The sequence below is a fragment of the Somniosus microcephalus genome, chromosome 4 (assembly GCF_052327205.1).
Source record: "Somniosus microcephalus isolate GS21.2 chromosome 4, FLI_Smic_1.0, whole genome shotgun sequence".
In the NCBI taxonomy this organism is placed as follows: Eukaryota; Metazoa; Chordata; class Chondrichthyes; order Squaliformes; family Somniosidae; genus Somniosus; species Somniosus microcephalus.
In genome coordinates, this window is record NC_140990.1 from 275,718,429 (window position 1) to 275,739,353 (window position 20,925).

At 42.6% G+C, this 20,925-nt stretch overlaps 1 protein-coding gene across 6 annotated transcripts in view; it reads left to right on the forward strand.

The window, feature by feature from the left end:
• Positions 1–20,925, forward strand: part of xirp2b (xin actin binding repeat containing 2b) — a 250,156-nt gene that overhangs the window by 134,421 nt on the left and 94,810 nt on the right. For all 6 annotated transcript variants that reach the window (XM_085986456.1, XM_085986455.1, XM_085986457.1 and 3 more), the window contains one exon: positions 9,820–9,948. In XM_085986456.1, the coding sequence (XP_085842582.1) occupies positions 9,820–9,948 (129 nt within the window). The remainder of the gene's footprint in view (positions 1–9,819; positions 9,949–20,925) is intronic.

Here is a 20,925-nt window from a genome sequence, read left to right on the forward strand (position 1 = left end):
TCCAGTCTATCAACGTAACTGAAGTCCCTCAATCCTGGAATCATTCTCCTAAATCTTTTCTGCACTTTCTCTAAGGCTTTCATATCCTTCCTAAAGTGTGGTGCCCAGAATTGGACACACTACTCCAGTTGAGGCCGAACCAATGTTTTATACCGGTTCATCATAATTTCCACACTTTTGTTCTCTACCTCTATTTATGAAGCCCAGGATCCCGTAAGCCTTTTTAACTGCTTCTTCAACCTGCCCTGCCACCTTCAACGATTTGTGCACACATACCCCCAGGTCTCTTTGTTCATGTATCCACTTTAGGATTGTACCCTTTAGTTTATATTTCCTCTCCTCATTCTTTCTACCAAAATGTATCACTTCACACTTTTGTGCGTTAAATTTAATCTGCCACGTGTCTGCTCATTTCACCAGCCTGACTCTCTTCCTGAAGTCTATCACTATCCTCCACTGTTCACTATACTTCCAAGTTTTGTATCATCTGCAAATTTTGAAATTGTGCCCTGTACACCCACGTCCAAGTGATTAATATATATCAAGAAAAGCTGTGGTCCTAGAACCGACCTGTGGGGAACACCACTATATACCTTCCTCCGGTCCGAAAAACAACCATTCACCTCTACTCTCTGTTTCCTATCACTTAGCCAATTTCGTATCCATGCTGACACTATCTCTTTTATTCCATAAGCTTCAACTTTGCTGGCAAGCTTATTATATGGAACTTTGTCGAACGCCTTTTGAAAGTCCATGTACACTACGTAAACCACATTACTCTCATCAACCCTCTCTGTTACCTCATCAAAAAACTTGATCAAGTTGGTTAAACACGATTTGCCTTTAACAAATCCATGCTGGTTTTCCTTAATTAATCCATACCTATCCAAGTGACTGTTAATTTTGTCCCTGATTACTGTTTCTAAAACTTCCTCACTACCGAGGTTAAACTGACTGGCCTGTAGTTGCTGGGTTTATCTTTGAACAATGGTGTAACATTTGCAATTCTCCAGTCCTCTGGCACCACCCCCGTATCTATGGAGGATTGGAATATTATGGTCCGCGATTTCTGCCCTCAATTCCCTCAGCATCCTAGGATGCATCCCATCCGCTCCTGGTGATTTATCTACTTTAAGTACAGCCAGCCTTTCTAATACCTCTTCTTTATCAATTTCTATCCTATCAAGTGTCTCCACTACCTTCTCCTTCACTATGTCTATGGCAGCATCCTCTTCCTTGATGAAGACAGATGCGTAGGTCTCCTTTTTGGTCCCTAATCAGCCCCACCCCTCCTCTTACTACCCGTTTACTATTTATATGCCTATAGAATACTTTTGGATCACCTTTTATGTTGGCCATTCTATTCTCATAGCCTCTCTTTGCCCCTCTTGTTTTCTTTTTCACTTCCCCTCTGACCCTTCTATATATAGCCTGATTTTCAGATGTATTTTCAATCTGACATCTGTCATACGTGCTCCTTTTCTGATTCATCGTATTCTCTATCTGTTTCGTCATCCAGGGAGCCCTGACTTTAGTTGCCCTGCCTTTCCCCCTTAGTGGGAATGTACCTCAACTGTACCTGAACTATTTCCTCTTTAAAGGCAGCCCATTGTTCCATTACAGTTTTGCCTGCCAATCTTTGATTCCAGTCTACTCGGGCCAGATCCGTTCTCATCCCACTGAAACTGGCTTTCCCCCAGTTAAACAGTTTTACTCTTTATTGCTCCCTGTCCTTTTCCATAGCTAATCTAAACCTTATGATACTATGATCACTGTTCCCTAAATGTTCATCTACTGACACTTGCTCCACTTGACCTACCTCATTCCCCAGAACCAGATCCAGCAATGCCTCCTCCTTCGTCAGGCCGGAAACATACTGATCAAGAAAGTTCTCCTGAACACACTTCAGAAATTCTTCCCCTTCTCTGCCTTTTACACTATTATGATCCAAGTCATTAGAATAATTGAAGTCCCCCATTATTACTGCTCTATAGTTCTTACATCTCTCTGTAATTTCTCTGCAAATTTGCTCCTCCATATGTTTCCCACTAATTGGTGGTCTATAGAATACACCTAGTAGTGTAATGGCACCTCGATTATTTCTTAACTCTAACCATATAGATTCTGTCCTTGACCCCTCCAGGACATCCTCTCTCTCCAGCACTGTAACATTCTCCTTAATCCATACTGCCACACCAGCTCCTATCTTTCCTGAACACCTTATATGTGAATATTTAATACCCATTCCTGCCCTTTTTTGAGCCAGGTTTCAGTTATTGCCACATCATATTCTCCGCTCCACTCCCACTCAGACCTCACTGTCCTCGGCCTCTTACACTGTTCCAATGAAGCTCAACGTAAGCTCGAGGAACAGCACCTCATCTTTCAATTGGGCACTTTACAGCCTTCTGGACTCAACATCGAATTAAACAATTTCAGACCATAACCTCTGCCCCTGTCTTTTTTTTTCTTTCTCTCTCTCTCTCACATGGCAGCTGTCTTTCATTCTGCCATTGCCATTTACACTTCATCTAGAGCCATCTTTTGTATCTTAACTTGTCCCATTACCATCTCCTTTTGCCATGCACCATCATCCCTTTAGTCTCTTAATCTCTCCTGCCTTCCGTCCTATCACAGACCTTCCCTTTTGTTCTTTCCTCCCCTCCCCCTCCTTTCCCTGCCCCTACACTTGCTTAAAAACTTGTTCCATCTCCAGCTTTTTCCAGTTCTGACGAAGGGTCATCGACCTGAAACGTTAACTCTGTTTCTCTCTCCACAGATGCTGCCTGACCTGCTGAGTATTTCCAGCATTTTCTGTTTTCATATCATATTCCCATGTGGCTATTTGTGCCTGCAGCTCACTTACCTTGTTTACTACGCTTCGTGCGTTCACATACATACACTGTAAACCCATCTTAGACCACCCTGTATTCTCTTCATTTGACCCCACCTAATACTTACTATTTCTTACTTTAGTGCTCTCTGCCTCTCCCAATCCTATGAGCACTTTATTTCCCCTTTCTAATGTTACATCCTGGTGCCCATCCCCCTCCCAAATTTGTTTAAATCCTCCCCAACAGCACTAGCAAACCTCCCCACGAGAATATATGTTCCGGCCCTGTTGAGGTGCAACCCGTCCAGCCTGTACAGGTCTCACCTCCCCCCGAACCGATCCCAATGCCCCAGGAATCTAAAGTCCTCCTTCCTGCACCATCTCTCCAGCCACGCATTCATCTGCTCTATCCTTCTATTTCTATATACTCACTCACACGTGACACCGGGAGTAATCTGGAGATTACTACCTTTGAGGTCCTGCTTTTTAATCTCTTTCCTAGCTCCCTAAAATCTGCCTGCAGGACCTCATCCCTCTTTCTACCTATGTCGTTGGTACCGATATGGACCCCGGCCTCTGGCTGCTCGCCCTCCCCCCTCAGAATGTTCTGCAGCCGCTCAGAGATATCCTTAACCCTGGCACCAGGGAGGCAACATATCCTGGAGTCACACCTGTGGCCGCAGAAACACTTGTCTGCTCCTCTAACTATCAAATCCCCTACCACCCATGTCAAATTTACCTAACATTATCTAGATTTTAAATTTAAACTGTTTCATTATCTTGACAGAAATTTTTGAAAGAAAAAAGTATGCCACACCCTAACTGTTAGTGTTTTCCTTGGGTCTTTGTCGTGATCAGAGTACCAAATCTGAGTTGGAAATAATCCTCTTAAAGGGATTTCACAGTTGATGAGGTGTGGTTATTTTCTCTCTGGGTGGGAGGTTTTGTTTGCATTGTAAGCTCTACTATATCTTTAAGTAGTGATAACTTTCTGCCAAATACAATTGTGCAATATATGATTCAAACAATGCTAGAGTTAAACATGATGCCATTTTGTACTTATCAGGAGTTTGAATGCTTGTAGTGTCTGCTTTCTGTTCAAATGTTTATAACTGAGTAATTCTGGTTGATGTTAAAGTGCGGGAGCTATGCTTCCACACACAACGCTGCCATACTTAAGTTTCATGTGAACAAAGCTATTGGGGGTGAAACTAGTTGTGGGTGGTAACGTAAAATAGGTGATAGCGAATCGGCAGCCCATTTTACACCACGGTTCAGTAATTGGTTGGAAGGTAGGAGATAGAGAGTAGGGATAAAGGGAATATATTCTGATTGGCGGGATGTGACAAGTGGTGTTTCCCAGGGATCTGTACTGGGGCCTCAGCTTTTCATCTTATGTATTAATGACTTGGATGAAGGAATAGAGTTGTATATCCATGTTTGCAGATGAAACTATGTTAGGAGGCACAGTAGGTTGTGCAGATGGAAGCAGGGAGTTACAAAGGGACATAGTCCGATTAAGTGAGTGGGCAAAACTATGGCAGGAGGAGTTCAATGTGGGGAATCAGGCAGAGTGTAAAACAGGCTGCTGATTCACTATTGCCCAATTTGCTGTACTGCCCAAGGAGAATTTCACCCCATTATGTCAACATTGTGTATTAAAAAAATGAAGACCTCTGTAAGCTTCCTGTAATATTTAGTCTTTTGCTGCAAACTAGTTGCGTTCATCCAAATTCAGCTTTCAGCAGATAAACATACCCGAAACGCAGAGTGTGGCAATCTCTTGGATGTGCTGACCCATGAATATACAGGTGGGTGCAAGGCTGTCCTGATAGCTATTACATTTTCTTATTAAACAAGACCAGTACTGGTATGATAGCAAAATACTACAGATGCTGGAAATCCGAAATAACAACAGAAAATGCTGGAAAAACTCAGCAGGCCAGGCAACATCCGTGGTCTGTACTGGTCTGGCTGGTATGCCACACTCTGAAGGTCTTTATCTGAGTCACAGCAGCTTCAGAATCCCAATATGTTGCCATAGCTTACTGCTCAGTGCTGTTTTCACATTTTTGAAAAGGTTATTTTTGAAGAGATTTTCTGATCAAAATACAAAGTCAAAGTTTGTGTGCCATAGTAAGTTAAAACATTGGGGGGAAAATTGGGTTGCGCCCCCTTTGGGGCGCTAACTTTGCCAGGGCGCTACTTTTAGCGCCCCGAAAAAACTAGCGCCCCCACGCCTGAAATTGAATGGTAGCGCCCCAAGCAGGAGGCAGGGCGCTACTGAAAGCGCTCCCCCTACCTCTTGGGGCACTACCATTCAATATCACAGCGCTACGTGCAACAGCGCCACACGCGTCGGCATGTAGCACCACTGTATTACAGGCCTCCCTCCCCTGATTAAAGGAGTGGGGCCTAGCGCAGCGCACACCGGGGCCCTGCGGGACCACCGGGGAGCGGGGTGCCAGCAAAAGAGCCTGGCACTCAAGAGGATTGCCGGGCTGACCGATCACGGCCGGCACCCTGCAGGAGGAGGCGAGAGGGGGCAGGTGCTGGCAGGCAGCCCAAAAAAAATGGCCGCCCGGCACCTGCCCTTTAATTTGCGCCACCATGGCCGCAAACACGGCACCCTGACCCTGTCGGACATAGCATCCGGCGGTAGGTCAGGGGGCGCGAGCGAAGTTTGCAGCTGGGGTGCTGCACACGGTGATGACATCATCACCGGAGGCGCAGCGCCCTGGGGCGCTACCGGCTACTGTCGCCACTAACCTCTCACTGAATTTTGCGGGAGGCGTTAGCGGTGCCGTGCCCGGGTGCTAGGTGCTTTGTGCCCTGTTAGCAACCCAATTTTTCCCCCATTGACTTTTTACCCCTGGGACGAGTTTGACTCCAGCCTAAACCAGTGAGATATTCTTGGACTCTAACCATTGCAAGCCATCTGAGTGGAATTAGTTTGGGGGCAATTTCAACTGGGAGCTGGGTTCAGCAAAGTTTCCAGTTGGCACATGCCCACAGTGCACAGTACTGATGTTAAAGTTGCAGTGTAAATCCAGTGATCCTATACTATGTAAACTGGGCTCGATGGGCCGAAATGGCCTCTATCTGCACTGTGGGGTTTCTGTGATTCTGTGAAGGCTATATCGGTCTCAACAAGTTGTTGGAAAATTAGTGACTTTAAATTCAAACTACTTATAGTCATTATACACACGCAAAGCAAGTTTGAGTATTTTGGCATCACAAAAACGTATTCCTTCTATATCGTTTATAATTATATGTTTCTTTATATGCCATACCTTTCTTTGTCAATTAAGCCATCAGACCTCAAATATAAGATGCCTTTGTATTATACCACTGAATAAATATCTGGGTAATTAGCAAACAGCCATAGTTGCTAGCAGCCAGATGACCACAGATAAAGAAACTGAATACAAATACTGCAGATGCTGGAAATCTGAAATAAAAACAGAAAATGCTGAAAATACTCAGCAGGTCAGGCAGCATCTGTGGAGAGAGAAACAGAGTTAATGTTTCAGGTCGATGACCTTTCATCAGAACACAGATGCTGCCTGACCTGCTGAGTATTTCCAGCATTTTCTGTTTTTATTAAAGAAACTGATTCTTCAGTATGGTCAAAAACACAATTTAACGATAAATTACACTTTAACTTCACCTCAAAATAACCACACCTCAAAAAAAATTCAGCTAACTTAAGTTTTGTGCATAGTCTGAATGTTAACCATTTTCCATCATGCAGTTGTTTTGTAACCTCTGCATCCATAAGACTGATGTAACGTGGGGGAACAAAGTATTTTTTTTATTTTAAAGAAGAGAGCTTGTTATATATTTATGCTCATCAAGGTGGAAGAAGTTGTTTCTGCCCAGTTTACATAGTATAGGATAACTGGATTTACACTGCAACTTTAACATCAGTACTGTGCACTGTGGGCATGTGCCAACTGGAAACTTTGCTGAACCCAGCTCCCAGTTGAAATTGCCCCCAAACTAATTCCACTCAGATGGCTTGCAATGGTTAGAGTCCAAGAATATCTCACTGGTTTAGGCTGGAGTCAAACTCGTCCCAGGGGTAAAAAGTCAATGGGGGAAAAATTGGGTTGCTAACAGGGCACAAAGCACCTAGCACCCGGGCACGGCACTGCTAACGCCTCCCGCAAAATTCAGTGAGAGGTTAGTGGCGACAGTAGCCGGTAGCGCCCCAGGGCGCTGCGCCTCCGGTGATGATGTCATCACCGTGTGCAGCACCCCAGCTGCAAACTTCGCTCGCGCCCCCTGACCTACCGCCGGATGCTATGTCCGACAGGGTCAGGGTGCCGTGTTTGCGGCCATGGTGGCGCAAATTAAAGGGCAGGTGCCGGGCGGCCATTTTTTTTGGGCTGCCTGCCAGCACCTGCCCCCTCTCGCCTCCTCCTGCAGGGTGCCAGCCGTGATCGGTCAGCCCGGCAATCCTCTTGAGTGCCAGGCTCTTTTGCTGGCACCCCGCTCCCCGGTGGTCCAGCAGGGCCCCGGTGTGCGCTGCGCTAGGCCCCACTCCTTTAATCAGGGGAGGGAGGCCTGTAATACAGTGGTGCTACATGCCGACGCGTGTGGCGCTGTTGCACGTAGCGCTGTGATATTGAATGGTAGTGCCCCAAGAGGTAGGGGGAGCGCTTTCAGTAGCGCCCTGCCTCCTGCTTGGGGCGCTACCATTCAATTTCAGGCGTGGGGGCGCTAGTTTTTTCAGGGCGCTAAAAGTAGCGCCCTGGCAAAGTTAGCGCCCCGGCAAAGTTAGCGCCCCAAAGGGGGCGCAACCCAATTTTCCCCCCAATGTTTTAACTTACTATGGCACACAAACTTTGACTTTGTATTTTGATCAGAAAATCTCTTCAAAAATAACCTTTTCAAAAATGTGAAAACAGCACTGAGCAGTAAGCTATGGCAACATATTGGGATTCTGAAGCTGCTGTGACTCAGATAAAGACCTTCAGAGTGTGGCATACCAGCCAGACCAGTACAGACCACGGATGTTGCCTGGCCTGCTGAGTTTTTCCAGCATTTTCTGTTGTTATTTCGGATTTCCAGCATCTGTAGTATTTTGCTATCATACCAGTACTGGTCTTGTTTAATAAGAAAATGTAATAGCTATCAGGACAGCCTTGCACCCACCTGTATATTCATGGGTCAGCACATCCAAGAGAGCCTTGTTCTTTGCTAAACTGTGGGCTAAACTTAGCTGACTGGAAGGGCTGTTTATTTTGTATCATAGACTGCCAGATATGCATTGACTTTCTTCAATGTATTTGTCAGTTAGATTGACAAATGTGGGATGTCAGTGGACAAAGCATGGAATATTTTCCATATGCTGAGTTAAGGTTGATACCATGAGCTAAAGCTTTGAGGCATTTCTTCAGTGTGATTGGGTGCTGTCATGTCAAGTTATCCTTCTCCTCCCCTGTTGCTGTTGTTCATTAATTTAAGAAGCGAGAAGTGGGCTGGGGACTGCCAGTAACACAAGGCAATTAAGAAAAGGTATTTTCGTATCTGTGAAATAAAAGTAAGTTATTTAGACTGTTGGATTCTGGAACTATGGCAGTTTGTGTTTCTTCACTCTAGAAGTAGTGTTTAATGGGGCATCCACTTAACCATATTACAACACCTGAAATACATTTGACAGCGATCTCGTTCCAACAATCTACATGACCTTGCTAGCCTTCTGTGCAAAAGTTGACTTCTCTGAAAATGTGCCATTTTAACCTACAATTGTGTACATATTGAAATAATGATCAATGTCAGCCTTTTGCCGATTCTTTGTAAACACTGAAATACATCAAATACATGAGGAATGGTAAACTGTGTTATGTACCATTGTAACCGAAGTACTGAAGGAGTTTGTTGAAGCTAAAGCATTAGCTGGTAACATCAATAGGCTTACATTTTACCCTTTAGTTTGCTATCATATAGCATTAAGGTGAGCGATGTTAATGCTGTAGAATAGGATATTTTCCTGTATTTGTCACCAGTGTCAGCACCAGGTATTCTCAGACCAAGAACACCCTAAAGCTTTTGTCACACAGTCTCTAACATTTGCTCTTCTCCCCAACTTCAGAAGTTGCCCACTAATGCACCATAGACTGAGCATAGAAGGAGGCCACGGAAAAGAAAATCAGGCAAGGTGTAAAATGGACAGCCGATTTGCTATCACTCATTTTGCACTACCACCGAAATAGAATTTTGCCCTGTTTTCCAAAATGGAAAGGATTATGTGAAGTGAAACATGGGAACAAAATGGTTAAATACTGAAAGCAACAGTCTTCATCGGTTCAGTTTGATATATTAACTGTGTTGCTTTCTGTTAATCAAATGCAGAGTATCATCTGATTGCAAGTTAAATCAGTAATATTCTCCTGCATACACTTATGAAGGGTTGGGGGTTGAAGAAAGGTTCCAATGTTTTCCAGGTAAATCAAATCTTGGAAGGTTTAGATTTCTCGGGCAATATTCTGCCTCCCATAGCTTTTCTCCACCAAGTTTTATAATTCCTGCAAAGGTGCAGTAATATTAATAGCATTGCACTGCATGAAAGTGCTGAACAAGAATCTGAGGTCAACAAACTTGTATTTTATTATATTGCATTTTTAAGCTTTTTTGCTAATAAATTAGTGCTGCTGAAGCAACGTGAACATTTGCAAATTGCATTCAAACTGGTTAATGCAAAATGTTTCAGCTCACCAAATCCTATATGAGCTTTTCCAGTACCGGGTTTGAAACTGCAATGAAGAATGCCAGTTTGGATGAACTAACATAGCTTGTCGTACATGGTTATACAAATTGTTTTTGATCTGTGGCCTTGCTAGACATTATCTTATAAGAATCACTGGTAAAACAAACTAGACACACAGGGTCAATACATTAAGATTCTCAGGGTTTAGCAGCATTTCTGTTTTCAAAGGGATTTACAACAGTGTAATATTTCTTTGTTATCATTCTGCCAGGCTTCAGAAGAAGAAGCTCGCACCTTGCCTGGAGGCCTAGCAAACGTAAAGAAACAGTTTGAATCACACGAGATTGCTTCCTCACATAGCACTGCTGTTCACTATCACTACCAGCAGCAAACGGCACAGGTAATTAGCTGCACTTGTGAAACTTGGCTTTATCAATGTAGGCTGCATACTTCAGCTGACACCTGATATAATTGCTGTTAGGTTATATTTTAAAATTGTTAAAGTAATGAGACTTTTCTTAAAATAATGAAAACGTTGCTCTTTGGATCAGATATCGGTTATTTCTTTTATTTAGTTGTCAACCTTGGCTCGGTGGTAGCACTCTCACCTCCTGAGTCAGCAGGTTGTGGGTTCAAGGCCCACTCCAGAGACTTGAGGACATAATCTAGGCTGGCACTTTAGTGCAGTACTGAGGGAGTGCTGCATTGCCGGAGGTGCCGTCTTTCAGATGATATATTAAAACCAAAGCCCCATCTGCCCTCTCAGGTGGACGTAAAAGAACCCATGATACTATTTCTACAGTTCTCCTGGTGTCCTGGCCAATATTTATCCCTCAACCAACACCTGAAACAGAAGATTTAGTCATTTATTTAATTGCTATTCACAAATTGGTTAGTACGTTTCCCGTATTACAACAGTGACTACACTTCAAAAGTACTTCATTGGCTGTAAAACGTTTTGAGACATCCTGAGGTTGTGAAAGGCGCTATATAAATGCAAGTCTTTTTCTTAAAATCAACATCTTTTTGATTAGTCTTTACTCACTTTTCTGAAGAGTACCAAAGACTTTTTTAGTATTAGTTAGTAATGTACAATAATTATGTGTGTGTGTGTAAAAAAGAGCATGGTCACAACGTTTCAAGGGCATTGTGCAATTAGATGGCACTGTCAGCATAATATTATACAACGTAATGTTACAGGCAGGTCCACCCTGTAGACCCTCTGATTGCTGCAGGAGATTCCCCAAAAAGGTTAAAAGGGCACTAGAAATGTTCTAATGAATCAGGAAACTTGGGGCAAGACGAAAGAAAATCAGAACTGTGGAAAAATTAAAGACCTTCTGACAACATTGGTAGCAATGAACAGATGCCCAAACATGGGAATGTTGAACTAGGCTGCAGAAGATAAGGCAAAGTAACAAAAAGTTGGCCTCTTCCCAATTAATACCGGCTGGTTGAAGACTTAAAAATAAATATTATCGGATGCCCCTCCTCCAACAGTCCCCTCTGATCGCAATATTATCCAAAGGTCTCCCTCCCCCATGTCTGCCATTCCTTCCTCACTATTCTCCTCTCCTCACTGGTTCAATTACACTCAAATCCTCTAATCATACTTGACCTGAGGAGTACCCTTGAACTTGACATGTGCAGCACCATGGGAGAACCACTGTGTGTGTATTTTAGTAAAAGTTTCAACAAAATAACTTCAACTATTCATACGATTTTCCTATTCATATAAATATTGAAATGCATATGTGCAGTCATAGTTTGCAGATGTTATCCTGAGGTAAAATTAATTCTAAGGTGAAAGGAAATGTGATATCTTGAAAACCAAAATGTCTTCACTTAGCATCAAAGAACCGCTCAAGGAACAAAGACCACAAAAATGCAAGGAACATGATCCCGACGGTTACATTGGGATTGCGCCTGTTGATGCCCTCCAGCAGTGACCCTGCCACAGTTTGGTAAATGTTTTGGTCCCAGTCAGTGCTGATGCAGCATGGACTGAGCAGTGAGCCTAGCACGAGGCTGACTAATCCGAATTGGCCACCTGAAACAAAATGAGGGTCAGCGCAAGCGACGCCATCCATTTCCTTTCTCCCCCACCCAGTCCTGATCATTTGTTCTATTCTGCCAGCATTATTTCTACCAGCAATAGCCATCATTACGACACAATACTTGTTTGTTTCCTTGTGATTTATGGAGGGTCTGCTTCCCCCAATCTCTGGTAGTTATTGTACAGATTGTTCCCAGATTTCTTTTCTCTTACTTTAAAGAAGCCAAGTGAAGACATTCCAGGTTTTTATGCTTCTGGACAAATCTTTGAAATGGTACTGGTATAACTGGAAATAAACAGATGTTGGGAGCCCCACATTGTGGGCTCTAATTAACTGGTAAGGAATAGCTTCTGGAAGTTCCACACATGCTCATATAAAAGTAGTTGATTAATGTACACAAATTTTTTTTAAATAATTTTATTAAAAACAAACTGACAGTTATTGGAAAGCATTCATTCCTGGTATTCATACAAATCCAGGTTTCTAAAAGACTGGAGCCTCTGATCTTTATTAAAAGATGGTGCAGGGCAATACTAATGCAAAACTGGCTTCCATTCTGAAATTCACTCAAAGGAATTCATTCTCACTGCATGTGTGTAGAATTTACATAAAGTAGCTTGAGACCAACTACACTCTGTACTTGGAAAACTGAATAATTGAAATTCTCTATAGAATTTTAGAGCAGCATAATTTATGTACTTTGAATTTTTTTCTGAAGTGTTTAATTAGGCCAGGTTTCTGTCAATGTGTGTGTGCGATAGTTATCTGATTCCTTGCAGTTTAAAGTGGTTTCACCAATGATAATAAGCACATGACACACAACCCAAATAGAGACAGTGACTGGAATTTTCAGTTTCTGCAATGTCCAGACACAATTTCCTGCCCATTGTTTCACTATGATCTTTAGCTTAATAAAATGGCTCTGTAGAATGCAAACTGCATGTTTGCTAAGGAGCATGGTCACAGTTACACCATGTGGGTTCGAAGACTGAGTTTGCATTCCTCTCACTGGTGGGCTAGGTAAAATGGTTACCCCAGTGATTGGTGAGCCAGCAACATTCCCTATCTGAAAAAAATGTTTCTAGCTGTATTACAAATGTAGAGAGAAAACAAATTTTAGTGAAATGAAGCCCTTATACAAGTGTAACCAAGAACCCACTAAGGCAGCTTAATCCTGCCCTAGCTGCAGAGTGACTACCAGGACTAATGACCAAAGGGAAAATATGTTCATATCAACCATGGCAATACTGGAGTTCAGTAAAGATTTTTGGAATTTGCTCCTAGCAAAGAGAAAACTACACTGCAGTCGACGCGGAGTCATGCTGGAGTCCATAGCAAAAATGTCTAATGATCTGAGAAATATCCAAATAAAACACATGCATTGGGAAACAAAAAGGAAGCAAAAATGGGGGAAATAAGACTCCAGCCACCTGGTCCAACGAAGAGCTCAGCTGCTAGCCTTGGATCACCCACAGTTTTGCTTCAATCACCTCCCTCTTTTCCATATGCATCTGGATCATAGAATGGTTACAGCACAGAAGGAGGCCATTCGACTCGTCGAGCCCGTGCCGGATCTCTGCAAGAGCAATTCAGCTAGTCCCACTCCCCGCCCTTTCCCCGTAGCCCAACATTTTTTTTCCTTCAGGTACTTATCCCATTCCCTTTTGGAAGCCATGATTGTGTCTGCCTCCACCACCCTTTCAGGCAGTGCATTCCTAACCACTCACTGCGTAAAGAATTTTTTCCTCATGTTGCCTTTGGTTCTTCTGCCAATCACCTTAAAACTATGTCATCTGGTTCTTGACCCTTCCGCCAATGGGAACAGTTTCTCTCTATCTACTCTGTCTAGACTTCTCATGATTTTGAACACCTCTATCAAATTTCCTCTCAACCTTCTCTGCTCTAAGGAGAAGAATCCCAGCTTCTCCAGTCTATCCACTTAACTGAAGTCCCTCATCCCTGGAACCATTCTTGTAAATCTTTTCTTCACCCTCCCTAAAGCCTTCACATCCTCCTAAAGTGCAGTGCCCAGAATTGGACACAATCCTCCAGTTGAGGCGGATCCTGGGTTGGGTATGGTAGCAAAGTGGGTATGTTACTGGACTAGTAATCCAGAGGCCTGGACTAATGATCTGGAGACATGAGTTTAAATCCCACCATGGCAGCTGGTGAATTTAAATTCAGTTAGTTAAATAAATCTGGAATAAAAAGCTAGCATCAGTTATGGTGACCATGAAACTACTGGATTATTGTAAAAATCCATCTGGTTCACTAATGTCCTTTAGGGAAGGAAATCTGCCGTCCTTACCCGGTCTGGCCTGCTTGTGACTCCAGACCCACAACAATATGGTTTACTCTTCTGCCCTCTGAAATGGTCTAGCAAGCCTCACCACGATCTTCTCAAGGACAATTAGCGATGGGCAATAAATACTGCCCTTGCCAGCGACACTCACATCCCATGAACGAATAAAATAAAACAGTGTTTTAAAAAGGTTCATCATAACTTCCTTGCTTTTGTAATCTATGCATCTATTTATGAAGCCCAGGATCCCATGTGCTTTTTTAACTGCTTTCTCAACCTGTCCTGCCACCTTCAACGATTTGTGCACATATACCCCCAGGTCTCTCTGTTCATGCACCCCCTTTAGGATTGTACTCTTTAGTTTATATTGCCTCTCCTCGTTCTTCCTACCAAAATGTATCACTTCGCACTCCCCTGGGTTAAATTTCATCTGCCGCGTGTCACCCATTCCACCAGCCTGTCTATGAACTCTTGAAGTCTATTGCTATCCTCCTCACTGTTCACTATACTTCCAAGTTTTGTGTCACCTACAAATTTTGATCTGAGGAGGATAAGGCAGGATTGCATGCCATTGTTTGTATCCCCAGAGGTTTTCATTCATGACTCTTTGTTTGGGTACTCTCAGTGCTGTGATATGGATGGAGGCTGGGCTTGACGCCCTTCTTTTGAACCTTCAGCAAAATGAGGTGCAAGGGCTGGGATCACTCTCCCCCCGCCCCGCCACTTCACTTTTGGCAACACCTGTCATTGGTGTAGACATCCTGTCCCTGCCCCACCCTTTTTGGGACATCTGCAGAGAGGGATGGAGAGTTGGCATTCCAGTCCCCTCCACCCTTTTTCCCTGGGAATTGAGCATGATGGCTAAAACCCCACCTTTTATGAGATACTGCTATCAACAGGGTCTCTTTGTGGTGTTTTATCTCACTATAGGATTTTTTGTAGCTAGAAACCACTGCCATGCTCTATGCATGACTCAGACAGATTATCTTAAAAAAACAGCTCGAAGCCAAGATGTTGGTTTGTGGGCACTGATCTCTAAGGCTACTACAATTTCCTCTCACTCTTGTCTAGACTGCACTGAAAAGAGGAGTAAAGAATATGTGCTTATAAGGTCAAAAACTGAGAGCAGTATTTCGGACAAGGGGTCAGAGGTGAAAGAGACCAACTAGGCAAAATCATTTTACTTGGAGAAATGAAAGGCCAAAAACGATGAGGAAACCTGAGGAAGAATGTGTCTGATTTGCCTTCTTGTTGGTCTGATTCAAATAAGGACTGGACAATAACAACAGTACATGACTGTTAGTATTAGTACAGGATTGTGTGTTGTTTTCTAACCTGAAACATGATAGTAACACTTGAAAAATAATCTATACTGAGTTTTATTTTGATGTCAAAAAATTATTTTCAAAAACATTTAAAAAAAATCTGTATTCAAATGCTTTGCTTAGTTTGGACATTTGCCAGAAATCATTTACCACTTCTGCCCTTTACTTTTCCTTGAGCTATTGGGCCAGAATGGTTTTAAGATGCATTGGTGTTCCAAAGCATTGCATACTAGGTAATTAGAACCTGATTCATGTTCACTGTTACAATCCATGTCGATCTTATAATCTATTCTGTGACTTTAAGGAAGAAAACTAAGTGAAGACCATGCATTGCTTCACTGAGAGGGAACAATATAAGTGCTACCTTCAGACTGAGCTTGTACGCCACCTAGTGGTTAATTCAGAATAGCTAGGACCTGGTTGAGTGCCTGCTGAGCAATGATGCTTAAGGGAAGAGAAGACCTAAACGGGGAGAAGGGAATTCAGAACATGTAAATTTCCTTTGAGACCTGTGTGTACATTGATGCATTTACAGGTGTCATCTGTTGCATTAATATTTGCAGAACCTGGACAAATAGGCACCTTTATTCTGAAAGGTGCTTTTTCCTCAGCATTAACATTTTTGCATCAATATTAAGCTCAAATTAGAGAGTTCTGTGATGATATATTGTGCATGCATTTTCAGCAATGTAGTGTGAATGTTTCTTGTATGTTGCAAATTATTTAGAAAATTACAATTCCCATATTCCCATGTTGTATTTTTACAAATGGAACAATAGTAAAATTTAAGACCTTTATGCATGCATTCCAATATAAAAATGTAGGAGTATATGGACAGAAGTAGGCCATTGAGCCCCTCCAGCCTGTTCTGTCATTCAATGAGATCATTGCTGATCTGCGACCTAACTCCAAATACCCACCTTTGGCCCGTATCCCTTAGATTTTTGTTAAGCAAAGGTATTATCAATCTCCGATTTAAAATTAACAGTTGATCCAGCATCAATTGCCATTTGTGGAAGAGAGTTCCAAACTTCTACCACCCTTTGTGTGTAGAAGTGTTTCCTAATTTCACTCCTGAAAGGCCTGGCTCTAATTGTTAGACTGTGCCCCCTAGTCCTAGACTCCCCAACCAGCGGAAATAGTTTCTTTCTATCTACCCTATCTGTTCCCCTTAATATCTTGAAAACTTCGATCGGATCACCCCTTAACCTTCTAAATTCTAGGGAATACAACTCTAATTTGTGTAATCTCCCCTCGTAACTTAACCCTTGAAGTCCGGGTATCATTCTGGTAAACCTACACCGCACTCCCTCCAAGGCCAATATATCCTTCCTAAGGTGTGGTGCCCAGAACTGCTCACAGTACTCCAGGTGTGGTCTAACCAGGGCTTTGTATGACTGCAGCATAACTTCTACCCCCTTGTGTTCTAGTCCTCTAGATAGAAAGGCCAGCATTCCATTAGCCCTTTTGATTATTTTCTGTATCTGTTCATGACATTTTAATGATCTGGACCCCCAAGTCTCTTTGGACCTCTACTGTTTTTAGCTTTTCACCATTTAGAAAGTACCCTGTTCTATCCTCTTTAGGTCCAAAGTGGATGACCTCACATTTGCCTATATTGAAATCCATCTGCCACAGTTTTGCCTATTCACTTAATCTATCGATATCCCTTTGTAATTTTATGTTTTCATCGACACTGTAGAGATTCACATATCTCTGGTAAACAGGATCGAGTGCAAACCAATATGGTGGGTATATTGTGTTTAATCGGAGTTTAGGGCGGAATATAACACACTAGTAATACAGCAAAAACATGCGACCGTGACAAGCAGCTGGTATCGGATCCAATCGGACAGACGGCTGGCGTGCGTGAACAGTTCTCTGGCTTCTGGCCTCTCTCTCTCTCTCTCTCTCTCTCTAGGGCCTTTGATGGTGAGCGTGGGATCACTCTCAAAAGAGCATTCAACCAGCCCAACTTCTCTTTGCAACTTCTGTTCAGCTCTCCCCTCCACCGTCTCTGTGGGCAAGCCCCTGGGGTGTCACTTTTTATTCTCTTTTTAGGGGTGGGCCTGAGGCCAAGTTATTGACAAGACCATTTAACCTATAGAGGTTCCTCTAAAACCTCATCAACCAATGGGGCGTCGATTTCTTTGTCTCAATTCTTCGATGAAAGCCCTCCCCAAAAGAGGGTCTCATTAGCTCATCCAATTTATCTTTCTTGTTTTTACATTTTGAAGGTTCCTCCATTGGAATCCATCTTATCTCTCTTGACTCTATCCTCCTTAACCCAGCAAGTGCAAGGCCCGGCCCACTGTCCCTCTTAATCATGGCCCCAGCCAGAGCCGTTGCATGTTAGCCAGTCGCTATCTCACCTTCATCTAGCAAATGGCCCATTTTAAGATGGATACCTTAGAATGAAAGGAATTTGAGGAGGCTATGTCTTTTCCTAATTAACTTTTAATTATCTTCGCAAGCAGTTTTGCTAAACAAACTCCAAATTCTATCTGTGAAGACTATAATATGGTTATTAGTAATAATGGAAGAAACATAGGTTGGGCCTTCACTGGCCAAATTAAAGATACATTAACAAAGTCAAAACCCTAACTTACAAACAACAGATAACTAGCCTGGCAGGGCCATCCTATGGCCCCCATGTGGAATGTTTATGTTTTACCTAATCTAACTGATTAAAAAGAACATCTCAAATTCTAATGCAAGCTTTCCAGGATAACAAAACTTATCATTTAAACACAGTATTATTCGTGTAACCATATACATTTTTAGGCACCCCTAGTTTCTAACAACACTGCCTACAATGCCGTCTATGTTTGTGTCAACGGCAAATTTGGATATGTGGCTTTCTATGCCATCATTTAAGTTGTTGATATAGTACATATGTGAATAGTTGAGGCCCCAACACAGACCCCTTTGGGACACCACTAGTCACATCCTGCCAATTCTACTTTAGAAGGACAAAATCTGTAATTGTAGAACTGGGTCTTTTTTTTTATAGTTCAGGTGCATACAGCATGATCATTTCACATACTCAACTTCATGGTTTACTGGGTGACAATACAAATACATTCAAAACTGCCTACTAGCACAAGGTCATATTGGGTAAATTTTCAGCTTCCGTGCTCCCAGGGCAGAGCTTCACACAGCAGGAGAGCATATTGGGAATTCTGGTGCCTTGGCCAACATTCCTCTCTCAACAGCACAAAAAAGCAGATTAATTAGACATCCATCCAATTATTTCCTGACATCTGCACCCTAGAAATGCTGGGTGTAAGGAATGCTGAGTATGGGCCACGAGGGAGGGCTTTAAATTTAAATAACCATTTTGACTAACTATCAATCACCTTAGTCAAAGCATGAATTTAAAAAAATTAAACTTTAACACTTTTTGAGGTCTTCAGCCTGTGCTACCAGCCAATGTGCTGCAGCAATTCCCTCCCCTCAGCAGAGGCAGACGTCCCTACGACACTGTAAATGGCTCTGGTGCCTGCCAGCATCTAGGTCACTCAAGGCAAAGAAGATGGAGCAATTGAATTCTGGTGGGTGTTGCCATCCTGCTAGCTCTGTCTCTTTCTTAATAGGCCAGGAGTGGGGTGGACAGAACTTCTACATGACCTCACCCCCAACAGGAATTCTTGGTTACAGGATACAGGATACAGACCCAGCATTTTCAGGCCCCACCAGATTTCCTGCAGGTTCTCTCCCACCTCTTTTGTGCTGGAACTCCAACCCACGCCCCTAGGAAATTCAGAGCCAAACTCTGATGATATATCAAGTATACTTTATAATTGTATAATATATTAACAATTTTATTTCCTGTGCCATTTTTCCACTATAATTGTGGACATATACATTTACACTGGAAAGTGCTTATGTAAACCTGCCGGCCTGTAATTCTGTAAGGCTTCTGTTTTGAGTCTCCCAGTTCTTCAGCCGGAATGGTAGAAAAACCCCTGCGTTCCAACCAACTCTACTTCTCTTTTTCCCAAATTGCTGTAGGTTTTGAGAAAGTATTATTTAAAAATAAGGACAAAATGTATGACTTCAAAATGTGGACCAAATTAAGTATGCTTATCTTGGTCCAAAGATCACCCATCCTCTAGTGCCCTTTTACCTGAAGACTACTGGTATTCACTTTCATTATGCAACACCAAAGGAGGGTGATTATTAAATGTTGAGTCTAAGTGCTTCCTTGGGATCTGTTTTAATCATCTTCTTCTTCTTCTTCTTCTTCTTTCGTATGGTAGTAGCAAATCAAAGCACATCAAATGTCAATATCTAAGTTAGATATCCAGGCCAAAGCTTCCTGTGTAACAGTGTGGATATCTTGTAGGCTATCTATGAATTTCCTCTGAGGGCAGTGCTCAATGATATGCTCCAGGGTCTGAACTGCAGACAGTGAAATTGGGCCTAAGCAAACCAGCCTTTGTTCCCCCAAGATGGTCAAATTAAAGGTTCTTTGAAAACCCAGGAATAATTTGCATGCTGTTTACATTTCAACCACCCAGGTGGAATTGCGATTTCTATTACTTTCAGAAACCTATTATTTGAAATGTTAATATATGCAAATTAACACACTGTGGAATTCAGTAGACTAATTTAGTTTCCTTGATTGTTGAACTATTAAAAACAAATGTTTGGAAGAAGACCTTAGTACTTATAGATTAACCCCTCCATCCATCTAACAAGGTGCGAGAATGATATACTCCCAGTTTTGTTTGTTGATCGCAATGGCTGTAACATTGACCCCTGGCATGAGAGGGTTGTCCGATGAGGAGAGATTGAGTAGAATGGGTTTATACTCTCTGGAGTTTAGAAGAATGAGAGGTGATCTCATTGAAATATATAAGATTCTGAGGGGATTGACAGGGTAGATGTTGAGAGGTTGTTTCCCCTGGCTGGATATTCTAGAAATAGGGGGCATAGTCTCAGGATAAGGGGTCGGCCATTTAAGACTGAGATGAGGAGGAATTTCTTCACTCAGAGGGTTGTGAATCTTTGGAATTCTCTTCCCCAGTGGGCTGTGGATGCTGAGTCTTTGAATATAGTCAAGGCTGAGATAGATAGACTTTTGGACTCTAGGAGAATCAAGGGGATATGGAGATCGGGCGGGGAAGTGGAGTTGAGGTCGGAGATGAGCCATGATCTTATTGAATGGTGGAGCAGGCTCGAGCGGCTGTATGGCCTACTCCTGCTCCTAATTCTTATGTTCTAACATAAAATAATTCCCCTGGCATAATCATAGTGTAGGTGGCTCACATCTTCAGTTCTGACTGGAGATCTGAATTCCATGGGTATATTGGAGATTTGTGCCACTCACACACACACACCTTGAAGGTCCACAAGTGACAATTTCATCCAAAGGTCTGCTAAGACATGTTTTAAAAAGGATATTTTTACCCCTTATGGACTGACGCCATAATTACTTTAGCCTCAGTACCTTACTGCATTTATATATTTTCAATTTACACATGAATATATTGGTTTTAGCCCGTAGATCTTAGTCTGATGGCATATTTTCTTCCTTTGAACATGATTTAACATAATTTAAATAATTTACATGTGCTGCCTGTACAGCTTGATCCTTGCGTGGAGAACAGAATGAGGTGGGGTGCGGGAGGGGGAGAGGAGGCCCATTCAATGCTTGCTGCTCAAAATCAAAGTAATATAGCTACTTA